Source organism: Prionailurus viverrinus, chromosome D4, assembly GCF_022837055.1.
Source record: "Prionailurus viverrinus isolate Anna chromosome D4, UM_Priviv_1.0, whole genome shotgun sequence".
In the NCBI taxonomy this organism is placed as follows: Eukaryota; Metazoa; Chordata; class Mammalia; order Carnivora; family Felidae; genus Prionailurus; species Prionailurus viverrinus.
The window spans coordinates 1,483,009-1,505,769 of record NC_062573.1 but is presented as its reverse complement, the minus strand read 5'-3'; the positions used below and the strand labels follow the sequence as shown (position 1 = coordinate 1,505,769).

At 54.9% G+C, this 22,761-nt stretch overlaps 1 protein-coding gene across 2 annotated transcripts in view; it reads right to left on the bottom strand.

Moving 5' to 3' along the window:
* The window catches only part of NIBAN2 (niban apoptosis regulator 2), a 53,483-nt gene extending 39,494 nt beyond the window's left edge, over positions 1-13,989 (bottom strand). For both annotated transcript variants that reach the window (XM_047829922.1, XM_047829921.1), the window contains exon 1: positions 13,764-13,989. Coding sequence is in view for 1 of the 2 variants with exons in the window: in XM_047829921.1 (XP_047685877.1) it covers positions 13,764-13,818 (55 nt within the window). In the remaining variant the exon portion in view is untranslated. The remainder of the gene's footprint in view (positions 1-13,763) is intronic.
* Between the last annotated feature and the right edge of the window lie 8,772 nt (positions 13,990-22,761).

Sequence of the window (22,761 nt, the reverse complement as noted above, 5' to 3'; positions counted from 1 at the left end):
AGGCACAGAATGCTGAGGTCACAAGAAAGACCGCCAGAGGGAAGCCCTGAGCACTGCAGAAAGGAGTCCTCAAGCGTGCTGTGCCTCACACACCTCCAGCAGCCCAAGTCCAGTGCTAAGCCGCCAGCATGTCACGCACATCGCCCAGGGGGTCTGCGGCGGCATTCCGGCAGGAACAGTGAGTAGAAGACACCTAAAAACTGGAAGACTGGTGACTGGCAGACTCTCCCAGTTGGACAAGAACCCACTGACCCCGCGCCACCTCACTGGCCCCTTCCACACCCACCTTCATTGCCTGGCACGCAGAGAGACTCCATTCATGGAATCAATCTCAATCAAGTCTCTGGCTTGAACCACCGCATGCTCCTCCATCCACGGCCACAGGTGCCTCCCAGGCTGGGCACAGAGCAGTGCCCAGTAGATGTCTGTTGCTACTGCCCGTAGTAGTAGAGGTAAAATCCTCTTTCTGAAGTCCAATTATAGGCTTCTTGTTGTGCCATTGGATATCACCTACCCATAGACATTGTTTCCCTAACTCCTTTTTTTTTTTTTTTTTTTCCTATTGTAACCAATGTTTTAAAGTAATGTAACCATTTGGGAGTGCCTGGGTGGCTCAGTCAGCTAAGTGTCCGACTTCGGCTCAGGTCATGATATTGTGATTCATGAGTTCCAGCCCCAAGTCAGGCTCTGAGCTGTCGGCAGAGCCTGCTTCGGATTCTGTGTCTCCCTCTCTCTCTCTGCCCCTCCCCACCCTCTCAAAAATAAATAAGCATTGTTTTAAAAATTGTTTTAGGGGCGCCTGGGTGGCTCAGCCAATTAAGTATCCGACTCTTGGTTTCAGCTCAGGTCACGGTCTTGCAGTACGTAAGTTCGAGCCCTGCGACGGGCTCTGCTCTGATGGTGCAGAGCCTGCTTGGGATTCTCTCTCTCTCTCTCTCTCTCTCTCTCTCTCTCTCTCTCTCCCTCTCTCTGTGCCCCTCCCCTGCTCACTCTCCCACTCAAAATAAATAAATACGCTTAAAATTTTTTTGTTTTTAAAATAATATAACTATTCGGCTGCATTCAGTAAATTCCTGGTGTGGAAGGGCCGGGCGGGCTTCACCAGGGGCTCTGGGCCACCTTTCTAGGGCCGCTCCTGCTGGTGGTGGGACTGAGGACCATGTTCCTCAGGCAGCCATTTCCCATATAGCCTTTAGAGGGCCCAATGCTCTAATCACAGCAACCTCCGTACCCCGTATGTCCACCTAGGGATGCACAGAGAAAGGATTTCAGGGGCTACAAAGCCAGGTCAGCACTGCAGTGACGCAGACCCTCAGGCCCTGTGTGCGGCCAGCAGCAGCACCCTTCCCAAATGGGCCCATTTTCCTGACAAGGAACTGAGGCTCCAAGAGGAGAAGGGACCTGGGCGGGTCCCATGGCCACTAGGAGCCTGCTTCCTCATCTGTGACCAGAGGGCAAACAGGAGGCCTGGCAGAGCCGATCCCAGGACGGCACTCCTCACAGGACCAGCACGTGCAAGCTCACGAGGAGGGTGGGCATCTGGTCATGATTCACCCTCTGATAATTATTTAATTAATGAGTGACTGGTAACCGTTTGTTGCATACGTCTCTCCTGCCTAGCCTTGAGCTCTACACGGGCAGGGCCTGGATAAACTTGGTTTGGGTGCCAAGCACACAGTGAGCCCACGGTCAACGCATGTGCTTCTGTGCCTGACGCGCAGTGAGTCAGCAAGGGCGCCAGGACGGAGTTGGGGGGGGGGGGTGTCCTGCACCAGGGGGAGGGGCCGCCTGCCCAAGAGCGAATCCCTGGGCCCCTGCTTCTCCTGGCCTCACCCCCCCCCCCCCCCAGGCTCAAGGACAAGAACAAAAGGCACAAAGCCGTGAGTCAGACAGAGAGGAATACACGCCTGGAGGAAGGAAGCTGTGTGTGGCTGCACGCACTCCACGCCTGAGGTCTCTCCACGCCTGCGGTCTCAGACCTCAGACGGTGGGACCCAAACCACTCCTTCCAGATGCGCAGAGGGGAAGTCACAACCAGCCAGGGCTCTGAACCCGCCTGCATCTGCCTCCCCTCTGTACCCCCCAAGGCACCCTCTCCACCTACCAGACCCTTCATCCAAACAGCTTCGGGGTCCCTACGCTGCAAGACCGTAAACCTTGTGATGACATTTATGATTCAGTCACGGTTAAGAAATTAAAACAATTTAAATTAATAAACGTTAATTATACCTATTGATTACGGAGCCTTTGCTGCGCCCAGCGCTGTGTTAAAGAAAGCATAAATGTAATTCATAAATACACATAATGTAATTTTAGCTGGGGAAGTATTATTATCACTCCCCAATTTACAACTAATGATTCTGAGGCATAAAGAACCAAAGTAACCATCCTCAGGGCATTTGGCTAGTAGCTACTAGAGCAAGCTCTGACCTGCCTGGCCATACTGTTGACGTAAGGGGAGCCCTCGTGGAACTCATACCATAGATGAGAATCAACCACAACCACGGGAGGAGGAGCCTGGAGGAGGGACACCCCCACCCCCACCCAGCCCTGCCATGGGCGGGACCCAGGGAAGGGTGTTCCCAGCTTCAGGGGGTTAGTCTGTGGGGTCCTGCAAGGCCTTTCAGAGTCCTGGAAGCCGACCTAGAGTGTCTCTCAGAGTGTCTCATCCAACCCCTTCCTTGCACCATGGGGGAAACTGAGGCTCAGACTGGCAGCTAGCCGGAGCTCCCATCCACAGAGCTGGAGTCTCGGAGACCACACAGGGGACTCAGGAAAAGGGAAGGAGAGCAAAGAGGCTCTGCCCCTAATCTCACAGGAAGTCTGCTGGGCCCCACCCTGGGGGGCTCCAGGCCAGACAGGCAGCCCAGCCCCCACACTGCAGGGCAAGCCCCAGAAGCAGCGTTCTGTCTCCCGGCTTCTGCCCCGGGTTCAACAGGAAAACAGGAAAGCTGAGCCTCGAGGCCCCCCGCTCCAGCCTGACGTGGGTTGGAGGCTTGTCTCCCAGGAGCAGGCGGACTCTCGGGTCACTGAGAAAGTAACCCTTCTGCTTAAGAGAGGGGGCCCCGCCTCCAGCCACAAAGAAATGAAGTTTCTGTCCAGCTCCCTGCGTTCAACCACCCAGCTCAAGGCATCTCCCACCCTCGTCACCCTCCTGGAGAGATGGGATCACCATGTTTTAGAGAAAGGGGCGGGGACCGAGGCCCAGAGAGAAGCCCCTTGCCCAAAGTCCCACAGGGGCCAGGGCTATGCTGAGCTGAGCCAGGAGGGCCGTCCCGCGGCCAGGCTGGGCAGTGACCCCCCCCCCCCCACTCCCCGTTTCCCAGCAGCCTTAAATAGGGGAGAGGGGGCGTGAGGGGAGTGTACCGCTGCCTTTTTTAATCCACCACAACACCTCGCTGTCTGCGTGTGGACAGGCCGGGGCTGTCTCCTCAGACACAGGCCTATCTGTAAGGCCGGCACAGGGCTGCTTCTCTCCCACGGACGGCTTTGTTTGTTTACTCGGGTTTTCAAAATTATAACCTTTCCAGCCCCACCCGGGCCAGCCACGCCCTCCCTGACCAGTCGGTGCCGCCTGGGGCTGGCCATGGGGACAGGGATGGAGGGGGCCTTGCGCAAGGGTCAGGGCCCTACATTCCCGTCCCAGTTCTGCGGCCTCTGACACCCTAGGTATGTCCTCTGCTCTTTCTGGGCTGCAATTTACTCCATAACGAAATGGCAGGGGGTTGGTTAAGATGACTGCAAAGGGTCCTTCCTGGCTAGGAGGAAGAAGGGTCTAGGCCAGAAAAAGAACAGCAGACACTGCCCATCAGCAAGCTTGAAATCCAGGCCGAGGTGAGGCTGTGGCCCAAGTAGCCAGGAGTAAAGCTGAGGTAAACCTTCCCTGCTAGCCCAGCGGGTCCCCCCCCACCCCGCCACTCCCAAAATCTTGTTGTCTTTTCTCCCCGCCCCCCCACCCCCCCCCCACCAGGGAACATTTCCAAAAAATAAACAAAAACACAAAAACAAAAAGTGAAACAGAAGTACAATTGTCAGCTCACTCCCCCTCTGGATGTCGGAATCACCCCCGAAATCCCTGGCAGGCCAGGGCAGATGACAGCTCGCCCCACCCCACCCCCGACTCCGCTAAAATGGAGCTGCCATTTCACCTAGCACCTTCCATGTGCCAGAACAACAGCTTCCCAGAATCTTCACATCCCAGAAGCAGGGCTCACCTTCCCGTTTTACAGACAGCTGAGGCACCAAGGGAGAGAGCAACTTGCCCAAGGCCACAGGGCACATGGTGGCAGAAGCCAGCTGCCTCCCAGTCAAGACCAGACATGCTGCCTCTTGAGCTGGGCTGACCAAGTGGTTTAAACCAACATGCACTTTGGAAAACATAAAGATCCTCTATCTTTGTAACGGAAACCACATCACATCCAGCTTGATGGAAACTTCGGGGCTGGCACGAGCCCCGTGAGATCGGGGCTCATGTCACTGCTTCATCCCCACCACCGGGCTCGGGTCCCACATAAGACAGCTTCCAGAGAGGGCTCTTCCTTCCAGAGCAAGATGGCATCAGGCAATAAATATCACATCTTCCCCTTCAATGCAGCCATGGCCTACAGGCTCCAAGAGGTCAGAGCTAGAAGGGCACTATTGTCCTAGCGACCCATTACACGGATAGGCAAAGCGAGGCCAGAGGGGAAGAAGGACCTGCCAGAGGTCACCTGGCACCCGCACTGAGGCCCTCACCTCCCAGTCTGCACCCGTAAATAGCTGCTAGCAGGTAGGGGGAATGAAAGGCAGGTGGAGCACAACAGCGTGAGAAGTTTCCTGCCCAAGGGACTCTTCTAGAAGATTCTGGCTTAACAAACTTGGCTGGACACAAACAGCTCTGTTCAGCATGAGGCATGAGGAGGCTGGACAGCTGTTACAGTTGGCTTGGCCACAGATCCGTGGGTGGGAAAGCGGGCTTCACACTTTGCAAACCACAACGGATTCTTCCTCTGCCCCTTCTGGGAGCCCAGTTACCCACTGGAGCCCACACCCTGCACTTTGGATCACACCGCGAGGAGGGACAGTCCTGGCCAATGTCCTACCGTGGACCATTCACACAGTAATGACTAATACCAACAGGAGCCAATGCTTTCTTAAACACAAAGAGTTCTACCCATGTTACCCCATCGATCCCTCACAACCTCGCAGGTCTGGGCTCTGGTTGCACCCACTTCACAGATAAGGAACCTGCAGCCCAGCGAAGGGAAGACACCTGACAAATGACAGGGTAGTTGAGACAGGATCTCAAAACCAGGTCCCTTAGAATCCAGGCCCAGCCCTTTCCCCACTGCCCTTAGAAGGCAAGAAGGTTCTCCTACTCAGAGCTGCCTAGGAAGGGCGTGAGTTTCACGTCATTGGAAGAACAGGAACAGAGACTGCAGGCCTTGAGGAAACAACCCACAGGATCCATCAACCCCACAGGGCTGACGAGAACAGAGGCCGGCTGTCCCCAGCCTTGCACATCGCCATCCCAGAGGACTGGTTACTCCAACTCCCCCGGACGCACTGTCCCCTGATGTGCCCCCCTCCCATCTCACTGGTCCAGACCATCCCTCACCCTGGGCTCTCCTCCTCTCACCAACCTTCCTAACCCTCCCCAGGACTTTCGGGACAAAGTCCCCTCCCCTCCAAGGCCGGCCCCTTGGTTCCCCCAACTTCACCTCAACCCCCCCCCCCACTAGGCCAGCCCCTCTCACACCTTCCCACAGAGGACCTGCCCCTCTAAGAACACGCCTCGCTCCCCCTGCAGAGGGGCGGCCAGCCGGGAAATGCATGTGGGCCAGAGCCAGGGAAGAGCATGTGTCACCGTGTCCTTGTGCCTGGTACAGTGCCTGGCACACAGTAGGTGCTCAGTAACTGCCGACTGAAAGAATAAAAGAAAGAATGACCAAGGGCACCTGGGTGGCTCAATCAGTTAAGCGTCCAACTTCAGCTCAGGTCATAATCTCATGGTTCATGGGTTCGAGCCCCACGTCGGGCTCTGTGCTGACAGCTCAAAGCCTGGAGCCTGCTTCGGATTCTATGTCTCCCTCTCTCTCTGCCCCTCCCCTGCTCGCACTCTCTCTCTTTCTGTCTCTCAAAAATAAAATAACATTTAAAAAAAATTTTTTTTTAAAGGAAAGTACGACCAAGTGCATCTGGGGCCAGAGCTCACCACACCTCTGTGGGGTCTCATAGGCACACAGGTTAGCAGGACAAGGCTTGAGAGCCGTAAGGCTAGTCCTGGACACATGTGCCCGGGCAAGGGGGCGTGTTCCCATCTTTCTGTCTGTCTATCCTCCATGCCCGGCCCAACGTCAGGCAGCGAGGACAGTGCTGTTGAATGATGTTGAATGATTCTGCCATGTTGCCACAGCCTCTGCCTCAGCATCCTCCAAGGTGTCCAGGGTCACAGGATGGTGCTCCTTGTGCCAACTTCCTGGGGACACACACAGGGGGTAAGGGTGCCTAGGGCCACAGGACCAACCTGGCACATCTCCCTCCACGAAGTACCCCTTATCACAGTTACCATTCATTACGTCCTCACCCCCCCACTGGCCCTGTGCTGCACCATCCAGGGGCCATCACTCTTGCCCTCACACCCTAAGAAGACAGCCCTCTCATCCACTTTCACACAGAACACTGAGGCTCAGAGAGGGTGACTGACTTGCCCCCGAAAACACCAGTCCCTCCAGTGGCAAAGCTGGGCCTCAAACCCGAGCAGTCTGACCACAAAGCCTTGCCTGGAACCTCTCGACTCCCTGCTTCCTGCAACTTACCATCCACTCTGCCGCTGGGCAGGTCCCTTCACTTCCGTAGCCCACAGGTAATGCGCCTCTAATGGACAGTTCCCAGGGGGTGGAACCAGGTGCCCAGCAGAGGTGGGCACCGCCTGTTCTTCCAGTTTTAAATCTGTGAGATCAGAAGATTGCATGCATGAGCCTTCTGTGACTCAGGCCCTAAAATTCTACCAGGAGAGGGGCGTGGCTCCATTCCACCCTTGAGGGTTTTAAAGTTAGGTATCTGCCTTCCTCTTTCCTTCAAACTCTGCCCAGCGCTGTGTAGAGAAAACCCTTCTTCCTCAGGCCGGGAAGTGAACGGGGGCGGGGCAGAGGGTAAGGAAAAATTGGCTCAGGAATTTCTGCAACCGCAGGGTGATGCCTGATGCCTGCCTTGCAAGGAGACCCAGGGTGAGTGAGTCATGAGCTATGCCTGCAGAGGAGGAGGAGGAGGCCACGCGGAGGAGAACAGGACTGGTCAGAGAGTGACTTGAGTCCCGGACTGAGTAATGTCGGGAGGGATCTATTTGTGCAACCCACGGGAGCCTCTGACACATGCTACTCTGTTCCTCTCCCAGGCCCCCTACCCCCACCGCCTGCCTCTCTTTGTGGCCTTTTCCACGTTGCCTTCCGGCCCAGTCTGGGCACCAGGAACTGTCTAGTCACTGTGCAACACGGTTTTAACAGCTAAGGCCTTAGACTCCCGAGTCGGGACCTTGCCGCTGCCTTGCTCTGCCCCACCTGTAAAATGTTGGGATAAAGCACAGAGGGTAAGGATTCAATTGAAATAATACAGGTAAAGGAAGGCCTGGCACGTAGCAAATGCTCACTTAAATGATGTCTGATCTTACAGGTACCCAGGTATCATTCAGAGCCTGATATGGCCACTCCCTGCTCTATCAGCCACCATTGTCAGGCAGAAGACATATCAGTGGAGTCTGCATGGGCCACAGGCTGGCTGGCGAAGCACTCAAAAGCCAATGTCATTAGTCCACGTCCCCAGCTCCCAGCTCCCCTCGGAGCCTACTCCCCCTGGAAAGATGCTCAGAGGTATTGGGGGCTCCGAGAAAGGAGCCTCCCTCAAAATGCCCAGATGGGTGGAAGCAGGCTGGGGGAGAGTAGGTCAAGAGGTGAATCTGTCTTCAGCAGGGAAGCTGACCAGAGCAGGAAAGGAAACAAACACAGTGACTCAGTTTGCCCCTGAAAACCAACGTCTAGTCACAGTGGAGCATGGCAATATCCGGCATTAGGGGTAAGGCTAAGAAAACGTCTGTTTGGATGGCCTCGGGAGGACCACTACAGCCTTTGGGAATGCTTCCGGGGAGGTTCTAAAGACCAGGGAGGGATGGTTATTCTAAACCCTTTAGTGAAAAGAGCAAGATACAAATTGAGTCACGGTCTCGGCAAGGTAGAACAATTAACACAGAAGAGAAATACTGCTAACGAACGGAGTGCTCGTGGCCGGATGGCAGCGAGTGATTCCCAGCCTCGTCTCTAAACTTCATTCCTCAGGTGGTGGGGAGGGAAGGCCACGGCCCAGTTTGGGTTTAGAAAGGTCTCTTTGGCCATGTGTATGGGAAGGATGGAGGGGTGAGGCCAGAGCTCAGGCCTGGACAATGGGAAAGGAACCGAGTCGAAGCTGGATGGAGGGGCAGGGCAGGGTCAATGCCAACAAAAGGCTCGTTATGTAAGGCTGACACAAGAGCAGAGCAGAATCCCCAGACGCTTCACCCCCAGGGGCTGGGGGTGAAGACCTTGGCTCCGGGCAGTGGCCCAGGCGGGGCTGGGCACTGCTTCCGGCCGGCCCGGTCTCTCTGCAAAGCCCAGGGCAGCAACTAGGAAGCCACGCGCCTGGGTGAGGGGATGGCCGAAAGGGGACACCTTCCTCCCTTCGCTCCGGGGACCTACCGCCATTTCCCAAATGTGAAGAGGTAGGTTTGTAAAATCAATGTGGAAAAAGGCATCATCTGGTTTGGCTCAATAAATACATGAGATTCCGTTTTTCTCATATCTGACTGTCAAAAAGGGTAATAACACTCCAAACAGAGGTACTTGGTACTGATGGGAGGAATTCCAAGTGTGTACAGCCTCTTCAGAGGCTACATGTTCATACATGAAAATGTGACCCCGGAGTTCCCTCTCCGACACGGGAACCTGGCTCAGCACGTGTGCAAGGTTTGGGCAGCACCATGAATTCTCACAAAACACTGGAAACAACCCAAATGTCCACTGATGAGGGGATGGGTAAAAAAATGGCACCCCGCACAGAAGGAAATCCACGCATGGAAGAACAAGGCCGACTCGTGTTCTGATGTGGAAAGATGTTCACGATACAGCGAGCGAAAAAAGTCAAACCATAGAGAGATATACTTGGACCTCTTTTTTTTTTTTTTTTTTTTTCAAGAGAGAGGGGGGGGGGGGGGAGGGGGGGAGGGGCAGAGAGACAGAGGGAGAGGGAGAGGATCCCAAGCAGGCTCCGTGTTCTCGGCACAGAGCCCCACGGAGGACTCGATCTCACGAACCCTGAGATCACGACCTGAGCCAAAATCAAGAGTCAGACGCTTAACAGACTGAGCCATCCAGACGCCCCAATTGGACCTCTTCTTATAAACAGAGCTAAATGCATGTGTACACACAGATGTATGTTTAGACACAGGAATACCCCAAACTCCAGCGGTTTCTCCCGAGGAGGGAGAGTGAAGGGAGGGCAGAGGGAGGGAGTGCCCACTTTCTCACTTTACACCTCTAAATCGTTGTGCGTGCATTACTTGTGCAACCAGCCAGCACGGGCAGTGGTTGCCTGCGGTGCGGTCCCTCCCATTAAGGGGTACGGAGTTTCTCTCCGGGTTGATTCTCAACTTGACTGTGGCAATGGTTGCACAATTCTGTGAATATACACACACACTACACCATTGAACTGTACGCTTAAGGGGGGGAATTGTCTGGCAGGTGAATTATGTTTCAATAAAGCGGCTATTTAAAAAAGATTTAGCAAAGGGAAAGGTGAGCTTGGCAGAAGGGAGACGCACAGGGACTGGCAAACTCCCTCAGCAGCCCTTTCGGGTAATAAATCTCAGGGCAGTTTATGTGTGTGTCGGGAGGCGGTTTGGGGCGGGAGGGAGGTTCCCTTGGCTCCCACAATTTCATCGCGGCCAAAAGAATTTCCCGAGGGGCTGAGTCCTTCAAGGCTGTTCGAGAAGCAGAACGACCCCCTAGGCACTGGCAGGATTCCTGCCAAGGGCACAGCACCCGCCCCTCCTTGTACATCCTGAGTAACAGTAAGCTCCCTCCGGCACTTACTTGATCTAAGTTTGCATGGCAAAGAACCACCTACATGGACCACCGAGACACTTCCATGCTCGCATCCCAGTCTGGTCCTCCGGGCCAGATAGAAGGTGTGGGTTGGCCTAATCCCTCACCTCTCCATGTCCTAGCCCCTTCCTAGTCGTAAGGGGGCCTCATCACTGCCCTCAGGGCTCACTCCAGATAGCCTACATCCATCTCACACATTTGCCAATGCACAAGGAACACGGAATTCAAGGTTTCTAAAAACCTGGTGGATTCTTGCATCCAAAGAACAGTATCCACCCTGATGCCCGGGACTGAACAAATCTCAGAGAAACAGGATCTAAACCACAGCTACAATTGCCCCCTTCAAACTCCAGACACCTGGCCACTCTCCTCACCCACTGGAAAGAAAGAATCTATAACAGAGAGTAAGTGACAATTCTCAATAATAATAGTAATTGTTCGCTGAGCACTTGCTATCTCCCAAAGCACTGGGCTGCGTTCTTTTTTTTTTTTTTTTTAATGTTTACTTACTTACTTTTGAGAGAGAGAGTGGGCTCCAGCAAGCAGGGAGGAGCAGAGAGAGGAGAGAGAATCCCAAGCAGGCTCCTAACTGTCACCTCAGAGCCTGACACAGGGCTCGATCTCACAAACCGTGAGATCATGATCCGAGCCGAAATCAAGAGTCAAATGCTTAACCGACTGAGCCACCCAGGCGCCCCTGGGCTGAGTTTCTTACCAGCATTATCTCATTAAATCCTTGCAACAGTGCCCAGCAGGAAACTACTTTATAATATCCCAGTCTACAGATTAAAAAATTGAGATTAACACGGGGCGCCTGGGTGGCTCAGTCGGTTGAGCGTCCGACTTCAGCTCAGGTCACGATCTCGCGGTCCGTGAGTTCGAGCCCCGCGTCGGGCTCTGGGCTGATGGCTCGGAGCCTGGAGCCTGCTTCCGATTCTGTGTCTCCCTCTCTCTCCGCCCCTCCCCATTCATGCTCTGTCTCTCTCTGTCTCAAAAATAAATAAACGTTAAAAAAAAAAAATTGAGATTAACATGCTGGCCCAAGTTCACATCAGCTAATATCATGTGGAGTCAGTGTTGGGACCCTGAGCTGGCCCAAATCTGGAGGAGATTTATGGAGAAAATTTGGGACCGTTAGGCTCTCAGAGCCAGAAGGGACTTCAGCCATCGGGTAGCCCACAGCCATCAGTTCACAGCCAGGGAAACTGAGACCCAGAGGAAGCGAGTGACTGTCTGAGGTTACCCAGTCCTCCTGGCTCCCAGGCCAGGGCTCTTTCCTGTACACAAGCTCCCTCATGAAAGTAGGAGGGAACCATCCTGCCACCAACCCCACAGAGTTGCTAGTTGAGAACAAGCCCCTGCTTGCCAGCGGCTTTGAAATCCCAGGATGAAAGGTGCCGCAGCAGCAAAATGGCACCATGGAGAGGAGGGTGCCTGACCTCTGCCAGGACCTGCAGGCTGGCATTCACCTGCTCACCTGCTCAGGGTGGCCACAAAACTGCAGGAGCCACTGGCCAAGCCTCAGGACCCTAACAGGCCTCGGAGCTCAAAGGACGGTGGGAAGGGATGTTCCAAATGCAAATGCAAAGGGGTGGCCCCAGGTAGGGAGGGCGCTGGAATTTTAATTGTCAGGCATGAACGTGCTCACTGCTCCTCGGGTGTGGTGAGGAGGGTGCATGGATCACTGGAGGTGGCAAAGGCCAGCCTTCATCCTCTCCAAAAGGAATTGCTAGGGTGGCCTGCTTCCTTGGGAGGGGGCTAGAGGCTTTTGCCTGCTTCCAACCTCCCAACCCCCCACTTTAGGTGCTCCCTCAGGTGAGCCTGGACCAGGAATTTGAGGCATTTGAAGAGGGTTATTAATAGCACTGAAGTGTTGAGAAGACAGGGGCCAGCAGGCTGAGTGGGCACAACCCTCTTCCAGTCAGCCTAGTATCCACAAAACAAACCCAACCCTGTCCAGGAGAGGACACTTCACCTTTTGTGGTTGCGGTCTCCACCCGTGCAAAATGGAGGGGTGGGGGGCGCTGGCAGTTTTCAGCCCAGGAGGTAGGAAGGTGGGGGAGAGCAAGAGCTGGGTGTGGGGGAAGGAAAAACCCCACCGAAGAAGGAGCAGGCACACCCCACCCAGGCCGGTGAGGGGCCCCAACGGGAGGTCGTGAATGGATGGACTGTTACAGAGCCCCAAGAGGCAGCCACCGACAGGGAGGGGACAGGAAGACTCCGCCCCAGGCTTTCCTCCTCCCAGAGTCCAGGCCTGTCCTATAAGGAGGCTTTTCCAGGACTTAACCCCCTGCTGGTCTGAGGCTGGAGAGGGTCTGACTCATTTCTACCTCACCCTCACCCCTGCATCCGGGCCCAGGCCTGGCACAAAGGGGGAACTCAGGCAGCAGGCCCAGCACCACAGTCACTGGACAACCCTTCCCCAGCACCTTCTTTGCTCTCAACCGTGGGGCTCTGGAGACACAGAGTTAAGGGACACCTGGTCCCTCTACTCAAGGGGTACAAGCAGGCCGACAGCTGCCGAAACTCTACAGGACTGTGGGACACATCAAGATAAATGGAGGTGGACAGTGTTCTGGGCTCACTGGACAGGGAATGGCAAAGCCAACAAGAGGAGCAGACTCCTCCTTCCATAGGCTGCACCCATGCCCGCACCCCATATGGTCCAGCACCCCATGCACTGGTGCTTCCTCTGTGCCGGGCCCTGTGCTAAGCAAGCTACATAAATTAGGCCACTTGAGTCTCTCAACAACTCACTAATAAGAAATTATTCACCCCGTTTCAGAGAGGAGAAAACTGAGGTGCCAGTCCATTAGGAGACTTCCCTAAGAACTAACGGCTGGGAAACAGATGCTGGGATTCCACCCAGGCAGCCTCACCCAGGGCGGGAGAGGTGAGCCACAAAACTGAGTTTCCCAGGCACTCTGAGATTCTCACTCTCTCTCTCCATTCTCCCGGGGATGGAGGAGGAGGAACCCAGGACCCTGCTGCAGTCCTGGGGCTTCCCCCAGGAAGCCTGGGGTCAGCTGCCCTTCTAAGAAGTGGCCACGGTGCAGTGACAGGCTGGGAGCAGGGCTGACTGCAGAAAGGGGCTGAGGAGGCTGGGCTGCGGCCTTGACCAGCCTCCCCCTCCCCCCCACCGGACACGCCTGCCAGCAAGAGCACCCTGCTTGATTGAGCCTGAGTCAAAGGGCAAGGGTCTGACCTAGCCCTTCTGGGCACCCAATCTTTCCCTAGCCCTACTCCCCAGGCGCAGTCCAGGCATTGATGGGCCTGTCCCTAGAAGCCTCAGCCACGTGTACTAGGGCTGGAACCGGGACAGTGAGGAAGATTCGGGACACGCTGGCCGAGTGGGCCACAGCTCCATCGGGGTAGTATGTTGGGGGATTTGAAGCGACCGGCTCGGAGGGGGTTCCAGTAGAGGGTGGAGGGCGCCTTCCCTCGGAAGGGGGAAGGGCGAGCTCATAAGGGGGCAGGAAGAGGCGCCCAAATGTGGAGGGAACAAGCTCAGGCGCAGGACTTGGTCCCCAGCCACTCCCGCCATGTCCGGGGCCTGACTCTCAGGAGACCCCAGCCCCGGCGCGGCCGGCCGACTGGGGTGAGAGCTGGAGCTCCCCTCTGGACCCCCAGCGCGCTGCGCCGCGCGGGACTCACCTGTGATGTGCTGGCGCCGGGCGTCGTCCAGGTGCGTGGACAGCACGTCCCCCATGGCGAGGAAGAGCCGCGGCCCGATCCGCCCGCCACCCGTCGCTGCTCGCGCTGCTCAGGCGGACGCCGCTGGCGCCATGGAGCCCGGCCCGTCCCGCTCCCGCCGCCCCTGGCTGCGGCCTCCGCTCTGCCCGCGCCCCAGCCCCGGCCGCGTCCGTCCCGCCGGCCGCCTCCGCCCCGCGCCCCAGCCCGCGGCGCAGCAGCCCCGCCGCGCCCCGCCCCGCCCGGCCCCGCCCCCGGAGCCGGGCCCCGCCCCCGCAGTGGCCGCCGGCTGGAGGGCGGGACCGGGGGGGGGGGGGTGGGGGGGAGGGACCCGGGACGCCGGGACTTGGGAGAGACCCGGGACAAAGACTAGTAGGAGAGAGGGAGAGCGAGGAGAGACGCTCTGAGGGGCGCACCGGGCCCAGACCGAACCGAAGAAAGAGATGGGGCTGGTGGGGGCATCTGAAAGAACGAGGAGTGCCCTGGGGGGCTCCAGCCTGGGGTCATCTCCTCCCCTATCCGCGCGGGAAGAGAATCACGCCGAGGAGGTCGTGGGGGAACTGGTAGGGGACGCCTAAGCCGAAGTGCGGGAACTCGGCGTTCGCACCCCCCTCGGCCCGCCTCCAGCCCTGCCCGCCACCTCCCGCTCTCAGGAAGTTCCTGGCCTTGATCCGACCTGCCCCAGAAGGTGTGCCCGCCTGCCTTGCACAATAGTGCGGGGAAAGGGGAGGTGGCAGGGAGGGCTGGAGCCCCAAAGGCACCCCCGGTGCCGGTGCCAGGCGGACATTCCTCAGGCTCAGCATATGGGTGTTTCACTCTCGGGAGGTAGCTTGTGGGACAGGGCAGGGCAGGAATGGAGAAAACAATAGAACTTTCCAGTTTGTAAAAGATTCAGCCCCACAGACCTGCATGGTCTGTGGGTATGGGTCGGGCCTGCGGGGCTGGGCATGGGTGGGTCGGGGTTTCAACCCTACCCCGGCCACCTCCCAAGCCAGTGAGGGAACCGGGTTAACAACTGGGATCCCCCAAATCATGGATTGGGGGTGGCAGAGGCCTTCCTTGTCTGCTGATGCTCAGACTTCCAGTACTGCACCCCAAAGGTCATCCAGTTTCTGCCTGCTTACCCTGGTGACTGAGTACTCACCACCGGTGCTTTCCCTGTAACTGGGTAGTTCTTACGGTAGCTGTGACACAGGCAAAGAATGCTGATAAAGAAGTTAACATTACTGAGCACTGGTTCTTCTGTCCTGTCGGCACCACCCAAGGGAGGTTCGAAGCCGATCAATGTGATACTGGCAATCCGGCACTCATCCATGCGGACAGGGGCTTACGGGTCACTCGGCATACAGGTGATAAATTGCTTGCTGGGCCCTCTGCAAGATGCTGGGGTCAGGGGAAAGGGGGGAACGAGTTGCCCAAGCTGTCCTACCTACCCACGCTGTGACCCGAGACAAGTGGCATTACTCTGAATCTCGGTTTCCTCACCTGTCGAATGAGAATAATGACGCTTTGTTGTGAGGATTAAAGCATGTAACAAAGTGACCAGCACAGTGCCTGGCACCAGACTGATCATGTCAGTAAATAGAACATACCATTCTGTTGTTGTTGATCACAGTCCCTGCCCTCAAGAGCCTATTGAAACTTGAGGAAGGAGCAGAACATTCCATTTGGAGGAAAACCACACAGAGAGACTAGTACCGAACCACAAGTAGAAAAAAACAGAATTTGGGGGCACCTGGGTGGCTCAGTTGGTTGAGCGTCCGATTTCAGCTCAGGTCACGATCTCACAGCTTGTGAGTTCGAGCCCCGCGTCAGGCTCTGTACTAACGGCTCCTGCTTCCGATTCTGTGCCTCCCTCTCTCTCTGCCCCTCCCCTGCTCGTGCTCTGTCTCTCCTGTCTCGAAAATAAGGAAACATTTTTAAAAAATTAAAAAGAAAAACCAGAATTTTGACAGCAGCTATTGGGGAACAGCATTCCAGGGAGTGGAGAGAACACAGGCAGAGGCCTGTCTTTGAAGAGCAGGATATATTCATGCGGTAGAGTCATCAAGTGGAGTTGAAGTCAAGCTGGCAGGGATTACTGGTTTCCTTTACAGAGATGGAAACGGAGGCCCAGAGAAGGCGGGTGACCTGCCAAGGTCACACAGCAAGGCAGAGGCAGAAACCAGCCAGAAGCCAAGTCTCCTGACACTCGTGTTTTATAGCTGGAACTGGCTGGCATCTGGATACTCCAGGGCATCTCCTCAGTCAGACCGGAGGCCTGGGCCGGTTAGGGTAGAGGCGGGGCCACACACAGCCCTTTGCCAGTCTTCATGGTATACCCAGGCCTGTCAGCCTGGGGCACCCACAAACCTCCCAGAGTGCCAGGCCCCTAGCCCAGGGACCCCCCTCTTTCTTGGCTTTGGAGACCCTCTGTCACACGTCACCTAGCCCCTCTGAGCACCCGTGGCCTTATATGAGAAGCAAATAAGATCATGAAAGTAGAAAGGCATCGTAAGCCCTAAGAGTGCTGTATATACATGTGAATAGCTCCCTCCAGACTTTGGGGCCAGTCCCAATTCAAGATTCATTCATTTCACACACATTTTTATCTAGGGGTTGAATGGAGGGGAATTGACTGAAAAAAAAAAGAAGTCAGAGGGGAACTATGAGGGAGGATGGAAATGGTCTATGCCAGGGTACCTGGGTGGCTCAGTCGGCTAAGTGTCTGAATTCAGCTCAGGTCATGATCTTACTAGTCCATGAGTTCTAGCCCCGCGTCTGGCTCTGTGCTGACAGTTCAAACATGGAGTCTGCTTCAGATTCTGTGTCTCCCTCTCTCTCTGCCCCTCCCCCTCTCACACTCTCTGTGTTTCTGTCTGTCTCTCTCAAAAACAAACATTTTAAAAAGTCTTTAAAAATTTTTAAAAAAGTGATAAACATTAAGATAACAAAATAGGATGAGGGATTAAGTTGACAAGAGTAGGGGTGCCACCTAAGAAGGCAGTCTAGGAGGTGACACTTTGAGACCTACCGGCAAAGAGAAGCCTACTCCATGAAGATCCAGAAAGAGCTACCATGTATGAACTGTGTGCCGCATGCCAGGCATCATGCCAAAGGCATTCCCTGCCCTACGGGCAGCCCTCACAACTACTTTATGGGAAGAATTACCAATCGTAAGGACTTTCAAAAGATGATATTCCATCGGAAGCACGTAGCCGCCCTTACTTACGCACCGGCCAGGTAGGCCTGGAGAGGGCATGCCAGGCAAAAGGAGTCAGTGGGAGCAAGGGCAAGGGAGATGAGTCTTTATGGGCCCAGGAGCTATTCCAAGGGGAGAAGAGAGAGGGGCCCTTGCCATAGACGGCTGGGACCAGATGGGAGGCTCCTGGAGTATCCAGAACATAGAGGTTTGGTTTGGTTTGGTTTGGTTTACTTTATTCTGAAAAGATTGTAAACTTCTTTAAAAATTCTCAGCTCTCCACGGCTTTCTTTACATTAGTAAATCAGGCCAGGGGCCCCCCGGGTGGCTCAGGTTAAGCAGCGGACTCTTGATTTCGGCTCAGGTCACCATCCCACAGTTGTGAGATCGAGCCCTGTGTCCAGCCCCTCACCCAGCCCCAAGTCAGGCTCTGTACTGGCGTGGAGCCTGCTTGAGATTCTCTCTGTCCCTCTCCCTTGGCCCCTCCCTTGCATGAGAGCACACACTTTCTCACTCAAAAAATTAAATACATAAATAAAGAAATAAAGCCAGCGTGGGTGGCATGGGGGAAGAATGACATTTTTTAAAGGAAAGAAAAATGAATACAGTCATCAGTCATATATGAGGAAGAGGAAAGGATTTCAGGAAATTAGACATCAGGAGAATTTCTCAACTCTGAGAAACTGGGAACCTCTGCCCCTACACTTGAGGCTGTTTTACTGTTTAGTTTTCAGTTTTGAATAAATGAAAGCATGTTTTCATACATTTCTTGGCCATTTGTGGGGTTTGAATATTCATGTCTTCGGCCTGGGTTTCTATTGGAATGTCTTCTTTTTCTTATTGGTTTTTAAGAGCTCTTTCTATAAGGAGGAATTTCTTCTCACCTCTGCAAGGTGGAGGTGAGGGGTGTCTCTGCTTTTTTTTTTTTTTTTTTTTTTTTTTTTAGGGCTCTGGATGTCATATCTATCCACCAGCTCTCCCACGCCTGTCCCTCGGCCCAGGCCCTAGAGCCTGGTGGAAGATACCAGGCATGTGGACAAAGGAGAGGAATGGTCCAGGTCTGGAGCAGGGAGGGAAGGCTCCCCATGCCCACTTGTTGGGACTGCAGCGTCCTGGGCAGAGAATGCCACCTACAGCCCCTGATTCATCAGTCCTTTGTCAGGAAGTGGCTTCTGCCAAGCTGCCTCTCTGCAGGGCTGCCCTGCCCCACCCCACCCTAGAGCACTTTTAGAAAGGAGGACTCAAATGTGAAGAATAATAATACTTTACTTTGAAAGGGAGGCTCCAGAAGGTCGAGGACCCAGAGCTTGGACGGCAGCCCAGAGAAGGGAAGGGATTTGCCCCAGAACATACAGTAGGGGCCCAGGCAGCCACCCTTCCCGGCCTTGTGAGAAGGAAGAGAGGCCCTTCCTTGCCCCATCAGTCTCTCTCCCTCCCAGCTGGCTCTGAGCCCCGGCTCTGCTCTCCCCACAAACCTGTCAGACCTGAAATAGCCCAGGAGAAAAAAAACAAACACCTTGGGTAAACAACAAGGGACTGTGAATGAATCAGGATTTTGTTTTTAAGGAGTATCATGTGTCCACTGCTGTTTACCTAGTTGGCATGGCCCCTTGCACGGAAGGGACCCTGGAACCCTGCCTGGGCCTCCCCCCTTTATTAACTGTTGGGTGGTGGAAGGAGGCACAGCTCACAGTCATTCCAACTGTCACCTGGACTCCGGCTGCTCCCCTCCCTTTTTGCTCCTTTGGTGACCAGCTCCTCCGTCATACCCAGGTCCAGGCCCCATGACTGCACCCCCCGCCCCCCGGTTGACTGCAAACCCTTTAGTGGCCTCCCTACCTCGAGCCTCCCATTTTGTTCCTCAGTGGACAGCCAGCTGGACTGTTCTAAAACACAGATATGACCGTGGCATTCCCCTGCTTCAAATCTCCTGTGGCTCCCACTGTCCTCAAGGACGAAGTCAGACTCAAACCCGACACATGGCATTTAGGGCTCCTACCAGCCTCCCCTTTGCGCCTTTGCCCCGGCCCTTCTCCAGTCCTGCTGACCTTTCACACCCTCACGCCAGCCCTGCTCCATCTACGTCAGGCCTTACACACATGCTGATTCCCTTTCCCGATTTTGCCCCACCAAGCACCATCCATCCTCCAGACCTCAGCTAAAACGGCCTTTTGTCAGAACGGCCTTTCCTGTCCGCCACTTCTCCTAGCGCCTCATCACAATCAGCACATTCGTAATGACTTTATTTGGTGTGCAGTTATTTGTTGAAATGGATCTTCCTCTCTGATGACAGGAACTGTCCTCATTCAACATGACATCCCCAGTGTCAACACAACGGGAGCTTGGGTGAGCACCCGCAACGTGCAGAATCGCTGTCCTGGGTACTGGAGGTGAGAAGGACAGTAGACCTCCACCTGATCCCTGTGCCAAGACCTTGTTCCAAGACCTTCACGGGCTCAGGCCGGCAGTGGCCACACCCACTGCGTTCCCTGCTTGAGAGCAAAGTCTGTTCTACAGTGTCTGCCATTGGGAGCCTCTGCTTGCATACCTCCAGGAACCGGGTGCTCACCACCTCCCCAGGTCACGATTCCACATTGGACCCAATAGCACCCAAGTCAGCCAAGGGAGTATGGCCGTGCCAGCAAATAGGCAGAGAGTGAGAAATAATTACAACATTGCTGTTCCCAGCTGTGGGCTTTGCAACCCTCTGCCCTATTTAATCTTTACCACAGTTCTGTGAAAGAGGTCCTTTCTGAGGACATCTGGTGTTTTTTGTTTGTTTCGTTTCGTTTTGTTTTGTTTTTAAGTTTATTTTGAGAGAGAGAGAGAGAGAGAGAGAGAGAGAGTGTGTGTGTGTGTGTGTGTGTGTGTGTGAGCATGAGCCAAAGAGGAGCACAGAGAGAGGAAGAGAGAGGGAGTCCCAAGCAGGCTCCACACTCAGTGCTGAGCCCCACACCAAGCTCAATCCCAGGACCATGAGATCATGACCTGAGTGGAAATCAAGAGTCAGATGCTCAACCGACTGAGCCACCTAGAAGCCCCTGATATTATGGCTGCATAATTTTCCATTGTGTGGCTCCATTAAACTATTTGCTACGATCAGACACTTATTTCCTCAATTATTGTCTGAGGATCAATTTCTAAGAGCAGAATGGCTGATATAAACTTCCTTTTGAGTTTTTTTTAAATTTAAGATTATTTATTTATTTAAAGAGAGAGAGAATGAGAGAGAGAGAGAATCCCGAGCAGGCTCCACACTGTCAGCACAGAGCCTGAAGCAGGGCTTGAACCCACGAACCGTGAGATCATGACCGGAGCAGAAGCCGAGAGTCTGATGCCTAACCCACTGAGCCACCCACGCACCCCTCTTTTGAGGTTTTTGCTACATGGTGACAAATGCCCCTGATGAAAGGATTGTAGCAGGCAGCAGTTCCCTGACCCTGCCATGTGCCTGTCATATGTCCCTTGTCAAGAACCCTGTGTGTCTGGTGTCATACCTCTCATCTCACCCCACCCTCCAGGGTGAGAGTCTGCCCCCCTCAAGAGCAGGGATCCCAAGCTTGGCCCAATTCCTGACTTCCCGGCAAGTCCCAGAGAGATGTTTGTTGCCGGCTGGGGTCAGTAGTCACTGCCGGTCCTTCCAGGACCGGGAGGGGGTTCGGGCCCCAACAACCCTGTCAACCACTTCCATGCAGGCGTGATTTCCCGCTGGGTTGCAGCTGCCCCTCACCAGCTGGTGACTCAGAGCCTGGCCAGGATGGCAGGGCTAGCTGGGTCTACCCAGCGCTCCGAGTGACTCAGCTTGTGGTAAGGCTGGGCTGGGCCTCTCGAGGTGGGGCCACCTCCGCCCCAGCCGGGCCCTCCTTCCTCTCTCCCTTAAGACTTGCTGCTTTCTGTCCTCCAGCCTTTCTGAATAGAAAGGGAATAATCCTGGGTTCTGAGTGCCCGAGTGTGCCAGGGTGACCAAGACAGGGTTCCCACAGTCCCGAGGGTCACAGCCTGGAGGACAGAAGTCCTCGCGTGGGGAGGAACAGAGAGGAGGCCCAAGAGGAAGAGGGGGTGGAGAGGGAGAGAGCAGTGGTGGGGAAAGCCCAGAGCCAGGCATCGGGGTGGGCACTGGCTGCCGTGTGAGCACCATGAGGACAAGGCAGGGACCCAGAAGCAGGGAGCTTCGAAGGACTGTGCTGTGCTACCCCAGAGGACAAGTCAGGGACAACAGGCAGGGCCCCAGCTGCCTTGGAAAGTGAAGCATGGGGCTGGACTCAACCCCTGTCCCCCAGGCCACCGGACACCCTTGTAGAGGGTTTGACCTGCACACTTGCGTGGGGAGCCCTGAGCGGGGAGGCAGCCACGGAGATGGCACCCCCTCCCAGGGGCCTTTTGGGAATGTGAGGGGGGGGTGTTCTTAATTATCACTATGTCTGATGTCTGTAGGGGTGGGGGAGGAGGTGATACTGGCATTTAGTGCCCGAGGGTCAGCGATACTAAGCATTCTGCTGAGATGGCCAGTCCTGCCCAGGCACAAAATCCTCCCCCAACCCCCAGATCCAGGGATGAGACCCTCTGTTGCCCAGTTCCCTTGTGGAGAGGATCCTGGCTAGCATAGAAGTTCCTCCCAAGTTGGAAGTGGTTTTGAGATGCACTGTATCCCCGGCCAGGGACTACAGCTGATGTTTTTATTCGTCATCTAGTAATGATGATGCTAAGGACATGGGTATGACACTGAGTGGCCCCCACGTGCTGGGCACAGAGCCAAGCCTTTGGATATGTTATCTTCCTGATGGTTCCATGAGGGCCACACTATTATTATCCCCATTTGAAACGCAAGCTCAGATAGGCAAGGTCAGTCCCAAGGCTGAGAAGTCGGGAAGCCAGTTTTCCAACCTGGGTTTATCTCATGACAAAGCCCTACCCCTGCCCATAGGACACAACTCGGCCCAGATGACAGATGGGGAAACTCACACACAGACATTTGCACTGCTGCCCAGCTAGCCACTGGCAAACCCAGAACCAAGATTTCTGAACTCATTAACCGGGAGTCTTCCCTCTCCAGCCTTGTGCCAAGGACCCCGATCTGCAAATGTGGAGCCGTTTAATAAGAAGAATAAAAAAGCTGGGGTGCCTAGGTAGCTCAGTGGGCTAAGCGTCCAACTCTTGATGTCAGCTCAAGTCATGATCTCATGGTTCATAAGATCAAGTCCCAAGTCTGTCGGATAAATAAGTTAAATAAATAAATAAATTCCTCCACCCACATGCCTACTTTCTCCAAATTATTTCCTGCTCTGGAAACTTGAAGGCAATTCCTTTTACCTAAAGTGACTCACCTTTCTACCTGTAAGGTATCTTCCTGTAACTTTGAAAAACTCCAAACATGCTAAATCCTTCCTCTCTGCACACTGGGAAAGCCCCTGGCTGTCCTCAAGATGAGCAGGAGTGGATTCCGAATAGTCTTTAAGCCTCTCACGGTCGTGGGGACTAGGTCCCGCTGGTGGTCCCCGTCTCGGGCCTTGGTTTTTGCAAAACGGAGCTAATAATCCCTATCATCCTAGTTGATGTGGAGAGGCAATGGAATCAACCGTGAGAAGCACCTGGCCCAGGGCCGTTAAGTAGTAGCTGCTCTTCTGATGACTGTAAGCATCGAGTGTGGAAAGACCGGTGGGTCTACACTGGTAATACGTGGACAGTGGCAGGTGCCAGGATAGGGGTTTGAGCCGCGAATCCTGGGATCGCTGAGCCGGGAGGGTGTGGCAGGAAGCAAGGTGGCTTCTCAGGAGGAGGTGG